We start from the raw sequence: 22,580 nt of genomic DNA, 5'->3' as shown, positions 1-22,580 counted from the left end.
AGTTTCCATTCCTGCTTTCCTTCCTCTAATTTTCTTCACAGCTATTAAAATTGGACATTAGCATATAGCAAAAACAGTAAGAGTAGCTAGTATTTATTGGTGACTGTTCAAAGCATTATTCAGAATTTAAAAATGGATTATTTCACTAAATATATTCAATAATACTATGAGGTAGCTACTGTTATTGTCCTTATTAACAGATGAGGCAACCCAGGCACAGAGTGATCACTTAGAAAGTAGATTTAACCTGACCAGGCGGTGGCACAGTGGATAGAGTGTCTGATTGGGACATGGAGGACCCAGGTTCAAAACTGTGAGGTCGCTGGCTTGAGCATGAGTGGGCTCATTCAGCTTGAGCACAGGCTCACCAGCTTGAGCTAAGGGTTGCTGGCTTGAGCGTAGGATCATGGACATGACCCCAAGGTTGCTGGCTTGAGCCGAAGGTCACTGGCGTAAGCAAGGGGTCACTTGCTTTACCTCACCTCCCCCCCGCCCATCAAGGCACATATGAGAAAACAATCAGTGAACAACTAAGGAGACTAAGGAGACACAACGAAGAATTGATGCTTTTTATCTCCTTCCTGTCTGTTGGTCCCCATCTGTCCCTCTTTCTGTCTCTCTCACACACACAAAAAAAGAAAGTAGATTTAAGGTTTGAAATTGGGCCTTTTGCTGTAAAGTCTGACATTTTTACCATTACTTTTTTGCTCCCTTTATTTCATAAATATTTATTGAATAAAATATGTGGTTCTGCATTATATCATTAATTGTTTTCTTTATTAATCATTTATTCAGTACCTACCACTATTTAGCATAGCACTGGTAGAATGACAAATATGTATTTACTAGAAAGCCCAGCAGTCATAGAAATGACCGCTGTTCTAGATATTATAAATTGTAATTAAAATGATTTGTGCAAAGGTGTCTGCTAATTCAAACTGAATTACCCAGGGCAGGCGGTGAGGACGCCCTTTTGCTTAGTGTCCCATGGGGTTTCCCCCTTCTACTTGCTTAATTGCTTAAAGTAGAGTGCAATGAAGGAAACCACTGGTGGTACATTTCTTAAGAGCCACCGCTAGCTCAATAAATAAAGGTGATTTAAATAATAAAATGTTAATTCACATATCAAAGATCTCTTTGTACACAACATTTCTTGTGTAGATCTTTCCATCATTTTTAAGCTCGCCTTGCAGAGGACCATCAATTATTTTTAATTTTACATCCGTTCTTTCACGAACTCTTGAACAGGCAACATAAAGTTGACCGTGTCCAAATGCAGGCTCAGGTAAAAAAATGCCAACACGCTTAAGTGTTTGGCCCTAAGACTTATTGATGGTCATAGCAAAGGCAAGTTTTACAGGAAATTGTCTACGTCTCAATTGAAACGGCAACCTGCTTTTGTTCAAGGGACTCATTTTGTCGAGACAGGCTTTTTTGTTTTGCATCTGAGGCAAGCCTTGTTTCTCTGTGCTCATCAGTCTCATTTTGCCGAAAAAGACGCATTTGCTCTGCGACTGAAGCAAGCTTTGTCTTTCTCTGCTCAGCCGAGAAAGCCGTTTTTGTGCAACTTTAGCTCCTTTTCTCTTTTCTTCAGTGCTATATTTTCTAGGAGGCATTCTTAAAAGAAATTACGTTAAGACGTAGTTTTTATGTAAAACAGATGATTGCCAATGCAAACAAATGTTCACCTTCCCCCTGACCCGCTCAATTTGCGTTCAGCCATGGCAACTTCACCCCATTGGCTAGTACAGTTACGCAAGCAACCAATAAGCTATCGGCAACAGATACTTAAGCCGCATATAATAAAGATAACAAAAAGACTCTGCATTGAATAAACTTACACTGTAGCAAATGTTAACAAATAACTACCTTGTGTTATGGTTGATGCCATACTAGAACTATTCCCTGGTGATTTGACCCAGTGTCTAACATGTAGCCAGAGAGCTTCCTAATAGCATGTAGTGTGTCTCAAATTTCTAGCCACATAGATGATGATTAGATTTGTAGCACACATAGATTAGTGGCAATGGGGCCTGATACATTAATTGCCAATAAAGTTAATAGAGAACCATTTTGAGTGCTATTCTAATAGGCTTAGATCATTAATTGAAAATAATTAAATTGAAATATACTTAGTTACTTTTCTATGTGTAAGTTTAATTTTGGTAAGCTACATTCAGTGTTTTTCAATCCAATGATGATAAACTCTATAATCTTCATACAAGATCAGGTGGTAACTCTTTCACGGACTGGTATGGGTACATGGACCAGTGGTTGAAAATCAGTACAATAGATTGTTTAGAAATGAATATAGATATTTGGATAAAGCATTCATAAATACTTGATTCATGTTTATATTACAAGAAAAGTTTTAATACTATTGATACAGATTTTCCAAATTCACCGTTTTCAAAAAATTTTCCATCTATACATATTTACATTTCTGATCTTGTAGATCACTGTTGAAAGAGGAAATTCTGTTTGAGGTAGAGGAGGTGAATATATTGAGGAAAACCTCTGAGAGATGATATTGTTTAGGGTGAATATTGAATGCTGAATAGAAATTCATGAGTAGAAATTTAGAACATTTTGATGCAAAGGAAGCAACAAATTTCATACTGATATGAATATTGACATTTTTACAATCTCTGAGACTCATTTGTGGCAAGGCTTAAAATTTGTACTTGTATATGTCAATTATATCTGTTTTAAAAATTTATGCTTTTTATAAGTTTTAAAAAAATTTTGCACTTGTTTTTAATGAAAGCATTCTTTTCTCCACTAGGTTTAGATAGGTACAAATATTTTTACTAGAGTAAAGATGTCACTTACAAGTATTGATTTAGTACTATTTTGGAAATATTTTCTGTAATTTAATTATGGATTAAATAAGTCTATCATACTATTTCAGACCTAGAAATGATTAAGCCAACATAAAGTAGAAAACAAGTAATAAATACCTACCAATTATTGGTTTCCATTTTCTTTTTAGTAGTACATATACATTTATATTTGTGTTGACTTGTAACTAACTATGTATATCTTCTTAAAATTTTTTAGATTGCTCTCCCCAGTCTTTATCAGACCCTCTGCTTTGAAGATGCAGCTCTGTGGCATACTTATTATCATAGTTCGATGTGTGAGCAAGAGTTTCCATCTAGTCTTGTAAAGAAAGTTTCCTTATTTCAGCAGGTGAGTTATCTAAATATATACTATTTAATGTTACTATTGTTCAGAAACCGCTTAAATGAAAGCCCTGCCTTTGGGCGTCACATAACCATAATGTGGCACAGGTGGGGAAGGGCTTTCTGCTTCTGCCATCTTACATAACCCGTAACAAAATCCTTGGCAACATTTCTGGGTAGGGTGTTTCCCACTGTTGCCTTTCTCACTCCTGACTCTGACCCAAGGGTGGTTTTGCAATGGAGAAAATGTCTTACATTAAGAATGTAAGGTATAGATTTTATAGGTTCTTTACTCATTTTGGAAGGCTCTAGCTAAGGAAAATATCTAATGGTGAGAAACGGGAATTTTTTCATTCTCTTTCAGAATAGAATGATGAAACTTACTGATGGATTTCATCAGGTCTTTTGGGGAGGCAAAAGGCATCGAGTTGGAAAACTCTATAGCGGTTGATATACTAGAAGTGACTCGTTCATTTCCTAGAAGTGGTTCTGTCCCCTTTGTGAATTCTATGTTACTAAGTAATTGAAAAAACAAAAAGAAAAAAAAGAGGAGAAAAACTTTATTTGAAAATGTTGACATGATTCAACATAAAAATAGTGATTTGGAGAGTGACGTCACGGAAATGGCGCCGTGAGCAGCGCGTCCGACAGCTCTCCCCTAAATCACAACAAATTTATCAACTAGAAACAGAAAAATTTATCCTCGGAGCATTCTGGAGTACCACACAAACTGATAGCGAAAGGACTGTTATCACTTGAATCTGAGAGACGAGGGTGTGGAGGAATCGACCACAGGGACGTTCTTTCAAACCATAAGGAAGTGCGCCTGTGGTGAGTCAGCCCATATACTTGGGAACCGCGAGCCGCCACGAGCGGCCGACGTGAGCCGCCACCGCGAGCTGCCGGGAGCCCCCGAGAGCCGCCGCCACCGCGAGCGGCCGCCGCGAACCGCCGCCGCGAGTGGCCGCCACGAGCCGCGGCTGCGAGCCACCGCGAGCAGCCGCACGCGCGCCCGGTCCGGTTGAGCACCGCTGACGTTCCCAGCGGCCCGCACACTGCGAGTGGGGGTCGCCGGCCACCGGTGCCCGGAGCGCCCCATTCGCGCACGTGCCTTGGGCATTCCACGCGCCCAGGGCGCCCTGCTGGCCCGCACACCCAGGGGGCTCCATTATCCTGTGCCTGGTGCGGTCCAGCCGCCAGCGGCGGGGCGAGCGGGAGAGGCTTGGGAGATTCTCTCTGTGGGCGGGGCACCTCACCCAGCCATTCAAGCTAACAATCAAGCATTGGGGGAGGGGCACGCGCAGGCAGCATAAAATACCTTCGGAAGCACAGCTGCGACCCAATCACTGAAATTAGCTTAACCCATGAAATCTGCGCACCCTCGGTTCTAATTGATAAGATCTCTCTCAATTCAGCGTTCCAAGACAAGAGGCGTGATATTTTTTAGTGCCTCTCACTAAAGGGGCGGGGGCAACTTCTGATTGATAGAGCCTCCATATTCAGGGATAAACGCTAACAAGAAGGACTTGGCAGATAATAAGGTCTATACTACACTAGTCGCAAGCAGAGACTAGTGCCTCTTCTTCCCTGCAAAAACAGGCTACAAAGTGTGGAAAGCCTGGGTTGAGAGGTCCAACTAAATGATAGGCGCTGAACAGTCACCTTGACAACAATTGACTCCCACCCCCGCCTGATTACACTGGAGGCCCTGACTCTCAGAGCCTTTCCCAAAGCCTTGCCCTGAGTGGGGATAGAGTGGGGATTTCCCAGCTCTTTGAGCCTCTTACTCCCCAGGCAGAAGCAGTTGCAGCCTTATAGCTGGATCACCAGGCTGCTAATTCAGAAAGGGGGGACTAGGAGAGAGAATCCAGGAAAGCAAACTCTCTCATCGTTGGACCCTGCAAATGCCAACAAGCCTTTACTTCCAGCAAGACTAAAGCCAATTATATGACATTGCCATAGAATCCCATCAACTGCAAATCCCTACCTAAGAGTGACACAGGGGCAGAGCCTGGGGTACAGAGTCACCGACCAGGAAGAGGGAGAGAAAAGAAAAAGGAAGAAGTTAACCTCTCAAAATCAAGCCTGACCAGGCGGTGGCGCAGTGGATAGAGCGTCGGACTGGGATGCGGAAGTACCCAGGTTCGAGACTCCGAGGTCGCGCGCGGGCTCATCTGGCTTAAGCAAAGAGCTCGCCAGCTTGGACCCAAGGTCGCTGGCTCCAGCAAGGGGTTACTCGGTCTGCTGAAGGCCCACGGTCAAGGCACATGTGAGAAAGCAATCAATGAACAACTAAGAAGTTGCAACACGCAATGAGAAACTGATGATTGATGCTTCTCATCTCTCTCTGTTCCTGTCTGTCTGTCCCTGTCTATCTCTGCCTCTGTAAAAAAAAAAATAAATAAAAATAAAATAAAATAAAAATCAAGAAAAACCCACAGACTTTACAACTTGATCCACTATTTTTTTTTTTTTGTTGTTGTTGTTTGTTTCTTCTATCTTTTTGCCTTTATTTCCTCCACCTCGGTCCTTCTATTCTCTGCCCATCTTATGCTTCCCCTTTCTTGAACTACACTACCCATGAGTGTTGCATTTTATTTTTCTTCTTCATCCTCACCCTCCTTTAAGGTTATACTCCAAAACACTTAACTCTCACTCTCTCCTCTTTTTTTTTTTTTGTCTTGCTTTATTTTGTTTTTTTCTCTTCCTATTTTATTTCTTCCTTCGTTTTTCTCTTTTTCTTATTTTTTCCTTTCTATTCGTTTTTTCTTTTCTCATTTTACTTACCTCCCATATAATCCTCAATCACGAACAAATTAGTTAATTTGGGACTCAAGGCTTTTTTTTGGCTTTATTTCCCTTTTTTGCTTTTGTTTTTATTTTTTTTCTTGTTTGTTTATTTTTGTGGCATTTTGGGTCCTCCCAACCCAAGGTCTCCATTGTATTTAGCCTTCGCTCCACTTAATACAACAGATTTTTACTTATTATTTTTATTTTTTCTTCTTTATTATTCTTTTTTGGTCCTTTTTTCTGGTTCCCTCTTATCCCTCTCATTATATCTCTTAGTTGACCATCACATACAAGCAAATCATCTTATGCTTGTCTAAGATTTTCTTCCTTTTTTTTTTTTTTTTGCATTTAGTAGGTCCCTACTCCCTTTTTTTTGCCCCTTGAACTCTTCACCCCAAATCAGGCCCTCCATTATAGGCACGATATTTCCCTGAGGAGGGGAGAGGAGGGAAAGAGAAGAGAGAAAAAAAGGGGGAAATAATAAATTATTACTGTTTTTTTTGTGGGGTGTTTTACCTTTTTTTTTTTTTTTTTACTTTTTACTCTTTATTAATTCTAATTAGTGTTATCAATAAGACCACCCTCAGATGCCGATAAGAAAGAGGAAATCGAATATTATGGATACAAAAGAAAGAGAGGTAACACAAATAGATGTGGAAAAATCTATGGAGAAAAGACTTAACATATTGGAAGCCTTGGAGCTAAATGCCAGAGAATTTAAAATAGAAATCTTAAAAATACTCAGAGATATACAAGAAAACACAGAAAGGCAATATAGGGAGATCAGAAAACAACTCAATGAACACAAAGAATATATTACCAAGGAAATTGAAACTATAAAAACAAACAGAAATGAAAAACTCAATTCACGAGCTGAAAAACGAGGTAACAAGCTTAGCTAACAGAACAGCCCAGATTGAAGATAGGATTAGTGAAATAGAAGACAAACAACTTGAGGCACAACAGAGAGAAGAAGAAAGAGACTCAAAAATAATAAAAAACAAGAAAGCCCTACAGGAATTGTCTGACTCCATCAGAAAGAATAACATAAGAATAATAGGTATATCAGAGGGAGAAGAGAAAGAAAATGGAATGGAGAATATACTCAAACAAATAATAGACGAGAACTTCCCAAGCCTGTGGAAGGAACTAAAGCCTCAAATTCAAGAAGCAAACAGAACACCAAGTTTTCTTAACCCCAACAAACCCTCTCCAAGGCACATCATAATAAAGATGACACAAACCAATGACAAAGAAAAAATTCTCAAGGCAGCCAGGGAAAAGAAGAGTACAACATATAAAGGAAGGCCTATTAGATTATCATCAGATTTCTCAGCAGAAACTCTACAAGCTAGAAGAGAGTGGACCCCAATATTTAAAGCCCTGAAAGAGAGGAACTTTCAGCTAAGAATACTATACCCATAAAAGCTATCCTTCAAGTATGAAGGAGATATAAAAACATTCACAAATACAGAAAAGATGAGAGAATTTATCAACAGAAAGCCCCCGCTCCAGGAAATACTAAAGGGGGTTTTCCAACCAGATTCAAAGAACAAAAGAAAACAACACCACAAGTAACAGCTCCACCAAGAACACAATAAAACCAAACTTAAACTGTGACAACAAAGGAAAAAAAGGGGGGAGAGGATGGAGATTAACAGTAGCAAAGGACGATGAAGTGCAGAAATACTTATAAGATAGGGTACTACAATGAATATGGTAGGTACCCTTTTCATTACTTAATGGTAACCACCCTTAAAAAAACCACCACAAAAACACTTGACTTAAAAAAGGTAGCAACAGAGGAAAGAAGTATGGAACACAAACAAACAAAAACAAATGATAGAAAAACAAAAGAGAAGAATCAAACTAGATACAAAACTAACAGAAAGCAATTTATAAAATGGCAGTAGGGAACCCACAAGTGTCAATAATTACACTAAATGTAAATGGATTAAACTTACCAATAAAAAGACACAGAGTAGCAGAATGGATTAAAAAAGAAAATCCAACTATATGCTGCCTACAAGAAACACATCTAAGCAACAAGGATAAAAACAAATTCAAAGTGAAAGGCTGGAAAACAATACTCCAAGCAAACAACACCCAAAAACAGGCGTAGCAATACTCATATCTAATAATGCTGACTACAAGACAGAAAAAGTACTCAGAGACAAAAATGGTCATTTCATAATGATTAAGGGGAAGTTGAATCAAGAAGACATAACAATCCTTAATATATATGCACCAGCCCTGGCCGGTTGGCTCAACGGTAGAGCATCGGCCTAGCGTGCGGAGGACCCGGGTTCGATTCCCGGCCAGGGCACACAGGAGAAGCGCCCATTTGCTTCTCCACCCCTCCGCCGCGCTTTCCTCTCTGTCTCTCTCTTCCCCTCCCGCAGCCGAGGCTCCATTGGAGCAAAAATGGCCCGGGCGCTGGGGATGGCTCTGTGGCCTCTGCCTCAGGCGCTAGAGTGGCTCTGGTCGCAATATGGCGACGCCCAGGATGGGCAGAGCATCGCCCCCTGGTGGGCAGAGCCTCGCCCCTGGTGGGTGTGCCGGGTGGATCCAGGTCGGGCGCATGTGGGAGTCTGTCTGACTGTCTCTCCCTGTTTCCAGCTTCAGAAAAATGAAAAAAAAAAAAAAAAAATATATATATATATATATATATATATATATATATATGCACCAAACCAAGGAGCACCAAAATATATAAGACAGCGACTCATTGACCTTAAAACAAAAACTAACAAAAATACAATCATACTTGGAGACCTCAATACACCGCTGACGGCTCTAGATCGGTCATCCAAACAGAGAATCAATAAAGATATAGTGGCCTTAAATGAAATACTAGAACACCTGGATATGATAGACATCTACAGGACACTTCATCCCAAAGCGACAGAGTATACATTTTTCTCTAGTGTACATGGAACATTCTCAAGAATTGACCATATGTTGGGCCACAAAGACAATATCAGCAAATTTAGAAAAATTGAAATTGTACCAAGCATATTTTCTGATCATAAAGCCTTGAAACTAGAATTCAACTGCAAAAAAGAGGGGGAAAAACTCACAAAAATGTGGAAACTAAACAACATACTTCTAAAAAATGAATGGGTCAAAGAAGAAATAAGCGCAGAAATCAAAAGATATATACAGACAAATGAAAATGAAAATACGACATATCAGAATCTCTGGGATGCAGCAAAAGCAGTAATAAGAGGAAAGTTCATATCACTTCAGGCCTATATGAACAAACAAGAGAGAGCCGAAGTAAACCACTTAACTTCACACCTTAAGGAACTAGAAAAAGAAGAACAAAGACAACCCAAAACCAGCCGAAGAAAGGAGATAATAAAAATCAGAGCAGAAATAAATGAAATAGAGAACAGAAAAACTATAGAAAAAATCAATAAAACAAGGAGCTGGTTCTTTGAAAAGATCAACAAAATTGACAAACCCTTGGCAAGACTCACCAAGGAAAAAAGGCACAGGACTCAAATAAATAAAATCCAAAATGAAAGAGGAGAGATCACCACAGACATCATAGATATACAAAGAATTATTGTAGAATACTATGAAAAATTATATGCCACCAAATACAACAATCTAGAAGAAATGGATAAATTCCTAGAACAATACAACCTTCCTAGACTGAGTCATGAAGAAGCAGAAAGCCTAAACAGACCAATCAGCAGGGAGGAAATAGAAAAAACTATTAAAAATCTCCCCAAAAATAAAAGTCCAGGCCCAGACGGTTATACTAGTGAATTCTATCAAACATTCAAAGAAGACTTGGTTCCTATTCTACTCAAAGTCTTCCAAAAAATTGAAGAAGAAGCAATACTTCCAAACACATTTTATGAGGCCAACATAACCCTCATACCAAAACCTGGCAAGGATGGCACAAAGAAAGAAAACTACAGACCAATATCTCTAATGAATACAGATGCTAAAATACTAAACAAAATACTGGCAAACCGAATACAACAACATATTAAAAAAATAATACATCATGATCAAGTGGGATTCATCCCAGAATCTCAAGGATGGTTCAACATACGCAAAACGGTTAATGTAATACACCATATCAACAAAACAAAGAACAAAAACCACATGATCTTATCAATAGATGCAGAAAAGGCTTTTGATAAAATACAACACAATTTTATGTTTAAGACTCTCAACAAAATGGGTATAGAAGGAAAATATCTCAACATGATAAAGGCCATATATGATAAACCATCAGCCAACATCCTATTAAACGGCATAAAACTGAGGACTTTCTACCTTAAATCAGGAACAAGACAGGGTTGTCCACTCTCTCCACTCTTATTCAACGTGGTGCTAGAAGTTCTGGCCAGAGCAATCAGACAAGACAAAGAAATAAAAGGCATCCATATCGGAAAAGAAGAAGTAAAGCTATCACTTTTTGCTGATGATATGATCCTATACATCGAAAACCCGAAGGACTCCACAAAAAGATTATTAGAAACAATAAACCAATACAGTAAGGTCGCAGGATACAAAATTAACATACAAAAGTCCATAGCCTTTCTATATGCCAACAATGAAATATTAGAAAACGAACTCAAAAAAATAATCCCCTTCACGATTGCAACAAAAAAAATAAAATACCTAGGAATAAACATAACAAAGAACGTAAAGGACCTATATAATGAAAATTACAAAGCATTGTTAAGGAAAATCGAAAAAAATACAATGAGATGGAAAAATATTCCTTGTTCTTGGATAGGAAGAATAAATATAATCAAAATGGCCATATTACCCAAAGCAATATACAAATTTAATGCAATTCCCATCAAAATCCCTATGAGATTTTTTTAAAGAAATGGAACAAAAAATCATCAGATTTATATGGAACTATAAAAAACCCCGAATAGCCAAAACAATCCTAAGGAAAAAGAATGAAGCTGGGGGCATTACAATACCTGACTTTAAACTATATTATAGGGCCACGATAATCAAAACAGCATGGTATTGGCAAAAAAATAGACACTCAGACCAATGGAACAGAATAGAAAGCCCAGAAATAAAACCACATATATATGGTCAAATAATCTTTGATAAAGGGGCCAACAACACACAATGGAGAAAAGAAAGCCTCTTCAACAAATGGTGTTGGGAAAACTGGAAAGCCACATGCAAAAGAATGAAACTCGACTACAGCCTGTCCCCGTGTACTAAAATTAATTCAAAATGGATCAAAGACCTAAATATAAGACCTGAAACAATAAAGTACATAGAAGAAGACATAAGTACTAAAATCATGGACCTGGGTTTTAAAGAACATTTTATGAACTTGACTACAATGGCAAGAGAAGTGAAGGCAAAGATAAATGAATGGGACTACATCAGAATTAAAAGTTTTTGCTCAGCAAGAGAAACTGATATCAAAATAAACAGACAGCCAACTATATGGGAACTGATATTTTCAAACGACAGCTCAGATAAGGGCCTAATATCCAAAATTTACAAAGAACTCATAAAACTCAACAACAAACAAACAAGCAATCCAATAAAAAAATGGGAAGAGGACATGAACAGACACTTCTCCCAGGAAGAGATACAAATGGCCAACAGATATATGAAAAGATGCTCAGCTTCATTAGTTATTAGAGAAATGCAAATCAAAACTACAATGAGATACCACCTCACTCCTGTTAGATTAGCTATTATCAACAAGACGGGTAATAGCAAATGTTGGAGAGGCTGTGGAGAAAAAGGAACCCTCATTCACTGTTGGTGGGACTGTAAAGTAGTACAACCATTATGGAGGAAAGTATGGTGGTTCCTCAAAAAACTGCAAATAGAACTACCTTATGACCCAGCAATCCCTCTACTGGGTATATACCCCAAAACCTCAGAAACATTGATACGTGAAGACACATGTAGCCCCATGTTCATTGCAGCACTGTTCACAGTGGCCAAGACATGGAAACAACCAAAAAGCCCTTCAATAGAAGACTGGATAAAGAAGATGTGGCACATATACACTATGGAATACTACTCAGCCATAAGAAATGATGACATCAGATCATTTACAGCAAAATGGTAGGATCTTGATAACATTATAAGGAGTGAAATAAGCAAATCAGAAAAAAACAAGAACTACATGATTCCATACATTGGTGGAACATAAAAATGAGACTAAGAGACATGGACAAGAGTGTGGTGGTTACCAAGGGTGGGGGGGGAGGGAGGACATGGGAGGGAGGGAGGGAAAGAGTTAGGGGGAGGGGGAGGGCCACAGAGAACTAGATGGAGGGTGACGGAGGACAATCTGACTTTGGGCGAGGGGTTTGCAACATAATTTGATGACAAAATAACCTAGACATGTTTTCTTTGAATATATGTACCCTGATTTATTAATGTCATTCCATTACCATTAATAAAAATTTATTAAAAAAAAAATAGTGATTTGAAAAAATTAGGCAAGGGGTTTGGGCCTCTGTTCTGCTGTCATCAGAAGTACCTGACCTACATACCCTATTTCACTTGGCATTTGGCCCTTTATTATTAGATCCTGAAGACATAGCTAACCATATGACCAATGTTTACTTTTGATGATAGTTTTGAGGAAATAATGTATTTTAGTAATATTTTGCGTATAAAGATGTGCCTTTATATACCTATGTGACAGTTGAGGCATAGTAAATATTACATAACTCTGGTAAGGATTCACATATTTTAGTAAACATTTGTTTAATTTATTGACATTAACTTTTATTTTGTTTAAAAAGCTGTTGTGGAAACTTTATTATTTAAAAATACCCTGTACTTGACTTGAAGGTTCTTGTGGTCCAGGCGCTCAGACCAGATAGACTGCAAAGTGCCATGGCTCTGTTTGCTTGTAAAACTCTGGGTAAGTACAGAACTCTTCTCGAACTTGACCTTTGACCTGAATTATTTGTTTTTAATCTACATGTTACTTTATGCTGACCTTAGGTTAGAAAATTACAGGTTTTGTTTTTTCTTCATTCTACTCATTTTGCAATCCCTACCTGGTTTCTGTTGGGTATGACCATATTTAATGTATTAAGTTTGATGCATAATTGATATCCTAGATCTAGTTTAGGTATTAGAAGCTTTAAAAATTATTTCCTTTTGAAGGTCTTTAGATATTTAGACATGTCTCCAAGATTAGGATTTCAAAGCTGGGAATCAAATGTTTGATTTAGACAATGGAAGTAAGACATACAGATGCTATACTCTTAGGTAAAGAAGCCTTCAAAATGAGTTATTTTTGCTCTGTCTAAAACAAAAAAAAATGAAATTTGTGTGTCTAACAGATTATAAACAAAACTGTGCAAAGTATTTTTTAAGTCTTACAGATAGTCTTACCTGAAAAATTAAAAATGATTACTCATTTGAAAATAAAGAACTATACCATGCTTTCATTTGGCAAGAAAATTTGGGAAAACTATGTTAAGGAAAGATTATGAAGAGTGATTTATTTGAAACATGGAACCATCCAAGAATAATGGATTTTATTATTCTAAACTACAGGAGGTTTTAGAAATGTGTTGGAAATAAAAAGTCTCTCAGAATTAAAATAGTATGCTGAAAATTTTCTTAGAAATCATTTCTATTTAATTTTTTCATATATATGTATACAAAATTTTATATAGAAACTGTTTTGTATTAACTATAACTTACATATATTCCAATCAAGTAAGCCTAACATCATTTTATATATGTTTCTCTAAATTAGACTCTCTCATATAAATAAGTTTAGCTCAGAGTTCTGTGAAATTTAAAACATATACTAGACGTTCTAGGCTTATTGTTGGAAAACTTTGTAGTTTTGAAATAATCATTTTTGTTAGTTTATAAAGCTGTTATAGTTAGTTATATCAGGGTATTATTTTGAGAAATTGTCTCTTCAGATGGCCAATTTTATTCTAGTGAACACATTCTTTCTTTTAAACTTAATGTTCATAATGATAATAATCGTGGCTAAAAATTAAATAGCTCTTACTATGATATATGCCAGGTACTAGGCTAAGTGCTATACATGTATCAGCTTTTTAATTCTTACAGCAACCTGAGAAGGGGCTTTTTTTTATAATATATCTATATAAAGATGAGGACACAAGATCACACAGCTAATACATGACAAAATTCAAACCCACTTCCAAAGCCTGTGTTCTGATTAAATACTGAATTAATCAAATTTATTCTCAGTTTAGAGGGATATTGGTGGTGAGTACTGATATGAAACAGTCTTGTTAAACCTTAGGTCAAGTTATTCTATACATATTTTCATTCTTACTCGAACCTATTGTATTAGTTTCCGAGGGCTTTCCTATGTACCACTTACTTAGCTTCAAGCAACAGAAATTCATTGTCTTATAGTTCTGGAGCTTAGAGGTCCAAAATTAAGCTCTTGTCAAAGCTCTGCACCCTCTGAAACTTGTAAAAGAACTCTTTCTTGCCTCTGCCTAGATTCTGGTGGTTTGCTGGCAAATTTTGGTCTTTCCCGCCTTACAAATGTTGAACTCGAATCTCTGCTTTTATTGTCACATGACATTTTCCCTATGCATCTGCATTTCTACCTGGCTGTCTTCTTATAGCCAGGCCTGTTGGATTAGTAGACCCTCTTACTCCAGCAAAACCTTATCTGAAGTTAAATATGATAATTTGTGAGGACTTCATCATTTCTTTTTGGGAAACAATTCGACCCATAAGACTTAATTTTTCACATAATGACAGTCTTCTGTTTCCTCCTGTACCAGAACATGCATATGCTCACTTACACAGACTTTTAGTTGAATTTATTGGGTTTACATTGGTTAACGTATTTTTATAGGTTTCAGGTGCCCAGTTCCACAGCACATCTCTGTACACTGTATTGCACACACAGATTGTGAGACTCCCTCTAGCCTGGTCACTTGGTTGGTTGGAGATTGGTATGTGGAAGTGCATCGGGACATTCTCTGCGCTTTTCTTCCCATAAGCATGGAGAGGAAATGTCCCTGTTTATTCACTTCTGATAGAATGTTTCTCCACTAGATAATTTTTACTTATTTGGGCAGAATGTTTGTCCCTCTATCTCTTGGTTGCACGTGATAGATATCCATCTCAAACTTACTTCAATGCAAAAGGAAAAAAGTATCATGGCAATCAGAAAGGAAGAGATAGGGCTGGCCGCTGGGCTGGCAGTTTTTATGATCAAAGGAGATCAGGAGATTTACTTTCTTTGTCTCACCCTTGCAGGTTCTCTGTTTCTTTCTGCCATCACCCCTTTGTTTCTCCCTTGTTTGTGTGTCTTTATCTCCCTTAGTCTCTTGGGTTTCTTCTAGACACTTTGTTAATTCCAGGCTGTGTGTTGACCTTAGCCTGGGGGTTTGTATATATTCTGGGAGATAAGGCTGCTGATCTCCTGGGATATGATTTAAAGCAGTGGTAGTCAACCTGGTCCCTACTACCCACTAGTGGGCGTTCCAGCTTTCATGGTGGGCGGTAGCGGAGCAACCAAAGTATAAATAAAAAGATACATTTAACTATAGTAAGTTGTTTTATAAAGATTTATTCGGCCAAATTTAGCGAAAATCTGACATAAAGTACTTGGTAAGTAATCATTATTATATGCTTTAACTTGCTGTAATTCTGCTTTATAAATTTTATAAAGTAAAGTTACTTTCCTACTTTATAAATCACCATTACTATGGAACCGGTGGGTGGCTAGAAAATTTTACTACTAACAGATACAAAAGTGGGCAGTAGGTATAAGAAGGTTGACTACCCCTGATTTAAAGCGTGCAATTAGAGCTTTCCCTCCCAACTCCATCATAAAAAATTTTAGGGAAGGTACCTCTGTCACTAATCCTACCAGAAATACGGGAATTGCTTTTTTGTTTTTGATGTTGAGTTTTATAATTTCCTTATAAATTTTGGATATTAACCTGTATCAGAAGTATCGGTGAATATGTTCTCCTATCCAGTGGGTTGTCTTTTTATTTTGTTGATAGTTTCTTTTGCTGTGCAAAAACTTTTTAGTTTGATGTAATCCCATTTGTTTATTTTTCTTTTGTTTCTCTTACCTGAGGTGATATATCAGAGAGAGTATTACTGTGAGAAATGTCTGAGATTTTACTGTCCATGTTTTCTTCTAGGTATTGAAGGGTTTTGTTTTAGCACTTCTATGTTCATTCTGACTTTATCTGCAATAGCCAAGATTTGGAAGCAGACCAAATGCTCATTTGTAGATGAGTGGATAAAAAAGCTGTGGTACATTCCCACAATGGAATACTAAGGGGCCATAATAATGAAGGAAATCTTGCCTTCTGCAATAGCAGGGACGGACTGGAAAGCATTATGCTAAGTGAAATAAACCAGTCAGAAAAAGACAAGTCCTATATGATTTTACTTATATGTAGAACCTAATGAACAAAATAAAATAATAGACACAGAATCACAGAAATAGAGAATGGACTGATACCTGTCAGAGGGTAATAGAGTAGGGGTTCTGGATGGGAAAGGTGAATGGATTAAGCAAAGAAAAAAAAAACCCTCATAAGACACAGACAATAGTATGGTAATTACAAAAGAGAAAGGGGTGTGGGTAGTGTTAGGGTAAAGGGGGTATAAATGGTGATGGAAGGAGACTTGACTTGGGGTAGTGAGCATACAGTACAGTATACAGATGATGTATTATAAAATTGTATACCTGAAACCTATATTAACCGGTGCCACCACAATAAATTCAATTAAAAAGATAAAACATTTCATTTTCAGGGAGGTCCTTCTGGGTCATCTAACCAGTACCAACAATCAACTTATTATAATTCTCGACATAGTAATACTATCTGACTTGGCTATATATTTATTATCTGTTTATGTAATTCAATGCAAGTTTAAGGGCAATTTTCATAGAGTTTTTTTTTTCTTTCTTTCTTTCTTTTTTTTGTGTGTGTGTATTTTCTGGAGCTGGAAACGGGGAGGCAGTCAGACAGACTCCCGCATGCGCCCGACTGGGATCCACCCGGCACACCAACCAGGGGGTGATGCTCTGTTGCGACCAGAGCCATTCTAATGCCTGAGGCAGAGGCCATGGAGCCATCCTCAGCACCGGGCCATCTTTGCTTCAATGGAGCCTTGGCTGCAGGAGGGGAAGAGAGAGACAGAGAGGAAGGAGAGGGGGAGGGGTGGAGAAGCAGATGGGCGCCTCTCCTTTGTGTCCTGGTCGGGAATTGAACCCGGGACTTCCACACGCCAGGCCGACGCTCCACCACTGAGCCAACCGGCCAGGGCCTTCATAGAGTTTTTAAAGAGTATATTCTTTTATCACTCATTTAGTCTTTAAATATATGCTCTTTGTTTCAGATTGCAAATGACCTATTTTATTAAAATGTAGGTTTAACCTCTACCAACTCTTTGAAATACTTCTATTATGGTACTATATACTTTCCACGTTAAATGACATTTATGGTTTAATAGCATTAAGTAACAATCTCATGATAGTCACATATTCAAATGCTTTGCAAGTTTAATATATTTCTAAAACCATACCTTACCTATTTCTAAGCAGAAGTTATGTGTACTGGTATATGGCTGGATGACTATTTGGTCAAGTAGTTTTATTAGTACTGTTTTATATAAAATTGGAGTTTTTATTGTATGAATAAGTTTTAAAATGTCAAATTGCTGAAGAATGACAAGCACTATCTCTTTTTATTGAATTTATTGGGGTGAGACTGGTTAACAAACTGACTCAGGTTTCAGGTGCACAATTACACAGCACTTCATTTGTACACTATATTTAGTGTGTTTACTACCCCAAGTCAAGTTTTCATCCATCACTATTTATCCTCCTATCTCCTCCCCCTACCTCCCATCAATCCCCCTGCCTTACGACGCGGCAATTCCACTTCTGGGAATATATTCAAAGAAATATGAAACACAAATTTGAAAGAATATGTGCACCCCTATGTTCATTGCAGCATTATTTACAACAACCAAGATTTGGAAGCAGCCCAGGTGTCTTATCAGGAGACGAGTGGATAAAAAAGCAGTGGTACAATTACACAATGGAAAACTACTTGGCCGTAAAGAAAGAAGGAAATCTTACTCTTTGTGACAGGATGAACCTGGATTACATTATGCTAAGTGAAGTAGACCAGTCAGAGAAAGACAAGCACTATATCTTTCTAATCAAATTTTAGACATTTGATTTCAAATGTAGTTTCTTTTTTTTTCTTTCTTATTGAATTTATTGAGTGACATCGATTAATACAATTTTATAGGTTTTAGGTATACAGTTGTATAATATATCACCTATGTATTATATTGTGTGTTCAACACCCCTAGTCATGTCATTCACAACTCTAAGAACAGTGAATGATACCATTTTGTTTAAACATCATTAAAAAATTATGAGGGGCACAGGAATGAATACAAAGATGAATTTTTTTTTATAATAACAAGATATCTTCTTGAATAGTTTTGTTTCCTCTCCTCTATGGATGGTGTCTCTGGGTAATGAGTGAAGAAATATAGCAATAAAATGAGTAACTATAGATTATATCTCTTGTGGTGGGAACATCAAATGTAGTTTCTTGAACATCATTCATATGGGAAGATTTTTATTAAGCTTAGCAATCCTTTTTATAATCTATAAATTTTAAAATATGTACTTACTTTTAGAATGTGTTAATGAAAGTAGTTTTGATTTCAGATTTTATTAGAGGAATCCTCAAAACTTTTAGGCATGCCACTTTAATCCTACAAATCAAGCCTTATGTAGTAGCAAAATCTGCTATATTACTTTTTGAAAATAATAGTTTCCAGATGCAAATATTACGACTTTTGTAATTCTGATTTACTTTTGACTCTTTATTAACTATTCTTAGCAAGCTATTATGTTTTGTGTAGAGAGGTCTTAAAAGACATGTTCTTGGAAGGTGCTGCAATAATTACAGGAATCAGTAACTTCTTAAAAGTTATCCACAGCCCAGGTGGATAGCTCTGTTGGTTAAGCATCGACCCATAACGCAAAGGTTGCCTGTTTGATTCTTGGTCAGGGCCATAGAGGAACAGATCAATGTTTCTCTCTCTCTCTTTCTCTCTCCTTTCTTCCCTCTAAAATAAATAATTGTTGTTAAAAAAGTTTTTAAAAAAGTTCTCCACTGAAAAGCCTTTATTGCTCTTAGAATTCTTCTAGTTTTATAGTTTTACTTTTCTTGTTCATGCCAGCATCTCATCCCAAACCTGTGTACCTTGCTTCCGTGGATCAGTGTGTCTTGTGAAGTCTGTGTATAAACGGAAAGAAAGGACATAAGAAAATGTGTATTCATTTTCCATTGCATTTGTAATAAATTGTCACAAATTAGCTTAAAACAACATCCATTTATTATCTCACAGTTTTCTTGTCCAGAAGTCTGGTGGGCTCACCTGTTTTCTCTGCTCCGAATTACCCAAGGCTAAATCCAGGTGTTGGCCATCTGGGCTCTGTTGGGAGGAATCCATTTCCAAACTTATTCTGGTTCCTCACGGAACCTGCATGCAGCTGTAGGATCGAGGTCCTCATTTCCATTTCTGTAGTTTGGAGTCCTCAGCTTTTAGAAGACAGTTGCATTCTTTTGTTTATCTCCCTCTTCCACTGTCTTTAGAGCCAGCAATGGCAGATTGCTTGCTTCTCATGCTTCACATCTCTCTGATCGTTTCCTCTGCCTCATCTTTCCTGCTTCTTTCTTCTGCTTCAACACTGACTTTAGCTTATTAGTCTCTTTGTTAGGGAGGATGAGATTAATAAGGAAGAATGAGTTTTATACTTACCACCTGTAATAGTTTGATATTAGTGTTCTACTTTCTTAACAACCTGAAAAGTGCAGGAGTTATATTCTTATATTTTCAAACTGTAAATTATTTATTTTCTATTATATCAGTATTTTTCCTGTATAAAGTAAGATATAATAAAGGTTTAAATTATTTAAGTTTTCAGTATATTTTCCTTTTGAAAGCATATTATATATTTTACAGATGCATGGTCACTTTATAATATCCCAGTGATTTACAAGTTGTTCTACACTATGATAATTTGCAATGCAATGAACATTTTGGTCCCTTTAATTTTAGTGAATGTTTTGAATGATTTACACTGCAGTTCTAATAGTATGAGTTAAAATTACTTGGGTTAAGAAGATTAATCATTATATACTCAGTTCACTAAAAATGCAATGGAGATTTTATTGGAATTTTGTGGGCAGAATGGCAGACACGGAATTCCAAGTAACATGAATGTATCATCTATGTTTTCTTAAATGGTATATGTTTCGTGAGTTTTTTTCTAATCCAAAATCTTTTGATACTTTAAAATGTTCTATAAAGTGAGTTGAACATATATTTAACTTCTGTGGAATTTTGAGTAGAGAAGTAATATTTGAATTTTTGGGAAGCTCTGGATATAAGATAGTGAGCAAAATGCATATGATTCCTGCCCTCATAGAGTTTATAGTTTATACTTGTTAAATTAAGAAATGATATGGCAGCTCTGGCCGGATAGCTCAGTTGGTTAGAACATTGTCCTGAAGCTCAGAGGTTGACAGTTCAATCCCTGGTCAGGGCACATACAGGAACAGATCAATGTTCCTGTCTCTCTCACACTCTCTCTTTTCCTCTCTCACTAAAATCAGTAAGTAAAAAAAAAAAAAAAAAAAAAAATGATACGGCAGTCTGCATTTATATTTTTGAAATATAGTTTCTATATTTTTCAAGTAAAACATCTCTTAATCAGTTTTCAATTAATATGGAAATATCTTCATATATATTGATGTATTTTATCACATAATATATCTAATAAGAGGTCTATGAGAAGATATAGAAAAATAAAAACATGAACACCTGAGATAATCATTGTTAATATTTTAACATATACCTTTCTGTTCTTTTTAGGCAAAGAGATGTGTATGTATTACAGTATGGAATCATGTCTATTCTGCTGAGCAATCTGCTTTTTAGTAAATCACTCTTCTTATAACTTGTATTCTATTACATGGCTATCAGAAATTACTTATTCAGACTCCATAATGAAAGTCTTTTTTACATCCTTCTGCATTCATATCCTAAATTATTTCTTAAATTAATTCTTAAATTTAAATTAATGAATCAAAAGCCATGAACATTTTTAAGGCTTTTGATACATTTTATTAGACAGTGCTTTTAATTGGCCTAGAATGTTTATTGATTTTATGCATACATAAAAGAATGTCTGAATGAGTGAAAATAGTTCTTATTACATTGCCACGAGTACATAAGAAATCGTTCCCATTAGGTTTTAAAACAGGATGATTGATAGCAATTTAAATTTAGTTAAAAATAAAATTCACATGATATGCCTCTGGAAGCAATTAATCAATTTTAAGTGGGTGTTGGGGTAAATTTCACCTGGCAGGAATATTTCTGCCTTTGAAGATTTATTATTCTTATGGTTTGCTGTTTCGAAGAACAAAAGAAGTCGTTAAAGTGAGAAATTTGTCTTTTCAGGATGGTCATCTAGAAATGTCTTTTTTGGCCCATCTTGATGGCATTGAATTCATATTGTAAAGTATTTGCTTCAGAAGGCCTTTATATGTTGTTTCTGATATTTTAGAATTTCTGAGGTGCAATGTTATCTGTTCATTTCTACTTTTGAGGATATAGGGAAGCCCTTCTTGCCTCTGTAGTCATTCTTTTTTTTTATTATTTTTTAAAGATTTTATTTATTGACAGAGAGAGAGAGAGAGAAAGAGAGAAAGGGGAGGGGTGGAGAAGCAGATGGTCACTTCTCCTCTGTGCCCTGACTGGGGAAGTGAACCTAGGCCCAGGACTTCCACGCTCCGGGCCGATGCTCTACGGCTGAGCCAACTGCCCAGGGCTCATGTAGTCATTCTATACATACTACTCACCCTCTTTTTTAACTCTTGTGTCATACTCTCATTACTATTTCAGTTCAAACGTTTATTTCTGATTACCAGTTGAAGTAGGTCTTCTTTAGCTTGGCTTCTTCACTAAATACATTAATAATAGAAACATTCAAATTTTAAATATACTGGAGAAGATTTAAATATAATGGAGAAATTATATTTTTAGTCTGTATTGGACTTTCTGGTTTGTGAAGAGCTTCGGAATAGAAAAAGACAAAGATGAATTGTGTTGAATATAGTTAGCAGCTGAGTGCCCGTAGGCAAGATATTTGATTTCTTTATGTATGTGTCATTACACATAAAATAAACTACCTGTTATAATAGTTAGCATAGAGTAGGTGATGAATAAGTGGAATGTTTTTATTATTATATTTTATTTTACTTCCAAATGACTTATGGATTGTTTTATCTCTGTTTTACAATTGGGGACACTGAGACATGGTGTATTTTAATGATTTGTAAGAGGTCACTCAGCTAACAAACATAAACTGAAAGCTATTTATTTCTGTTTCCAAATTAAGCATTCTTTTCATTCTGTACTACTTTTTCTTCTCTTAATGCATGGACATAAGAAATAACTTTAGCCTTGGCTAGTTAGCTCAGTCAGTTGAGAGTGTCCTCTCGAAAGGGCATGATTGCAGGTTTGGCCTCGGTCAGGGCCCACATAGCAAGC

General features: G+C 36.8%; 1 protein-coding gene across 4 annotated transcripts in view; it reads left to right on the top strand.

Annotated features, from left to right (window-relative positions):
- The window catches only part of DYNC2H1 (dynein cytoplasmic 2 heavy chain 1), a 328,872-nt gene that overhangs the window by 173,653 nt on the left and 132,639 nt on the right, over positions 1-22,580 (top strand). For all 4 annotated transcript variants that reach the window (XM_066247664.1, XM_066247663.1, XM_066247662.1 and 1 more), the window contains 2 exons: positions 3,061-3,192; positions 12,795-12,867. In XM_066247664.1, the coding sequence (XP_066103761.1) occupies positions 3,061-3,192; positions 12,795-12,867 (205 nt within the window). The remainder of the gene's footprint in view (positions 1-3,060; positions 3,193-12,794; positions 12,868-22,580) is intronic.

The sequence above is a fragment of the Saccopteryx bilineata genome, chromosome 1 (genome assembly GCF_036850765.1).
Source record: "Saccopteryx bilineata isolate mSacBil1 chromosome 1, mSacBil1_pri_phased_curated, whole genome shotgun sequence".
NCBI classification, from domain to species: Eukaryota; Metazoa; Chordata; class Mammalia; order Chiroptera; family Emballonuridae; genus Saccopteryx; species Saccopteryx bilineata.
This window is presented reverse-complemented; position numbering and strand designations above follow the sequence as displayed.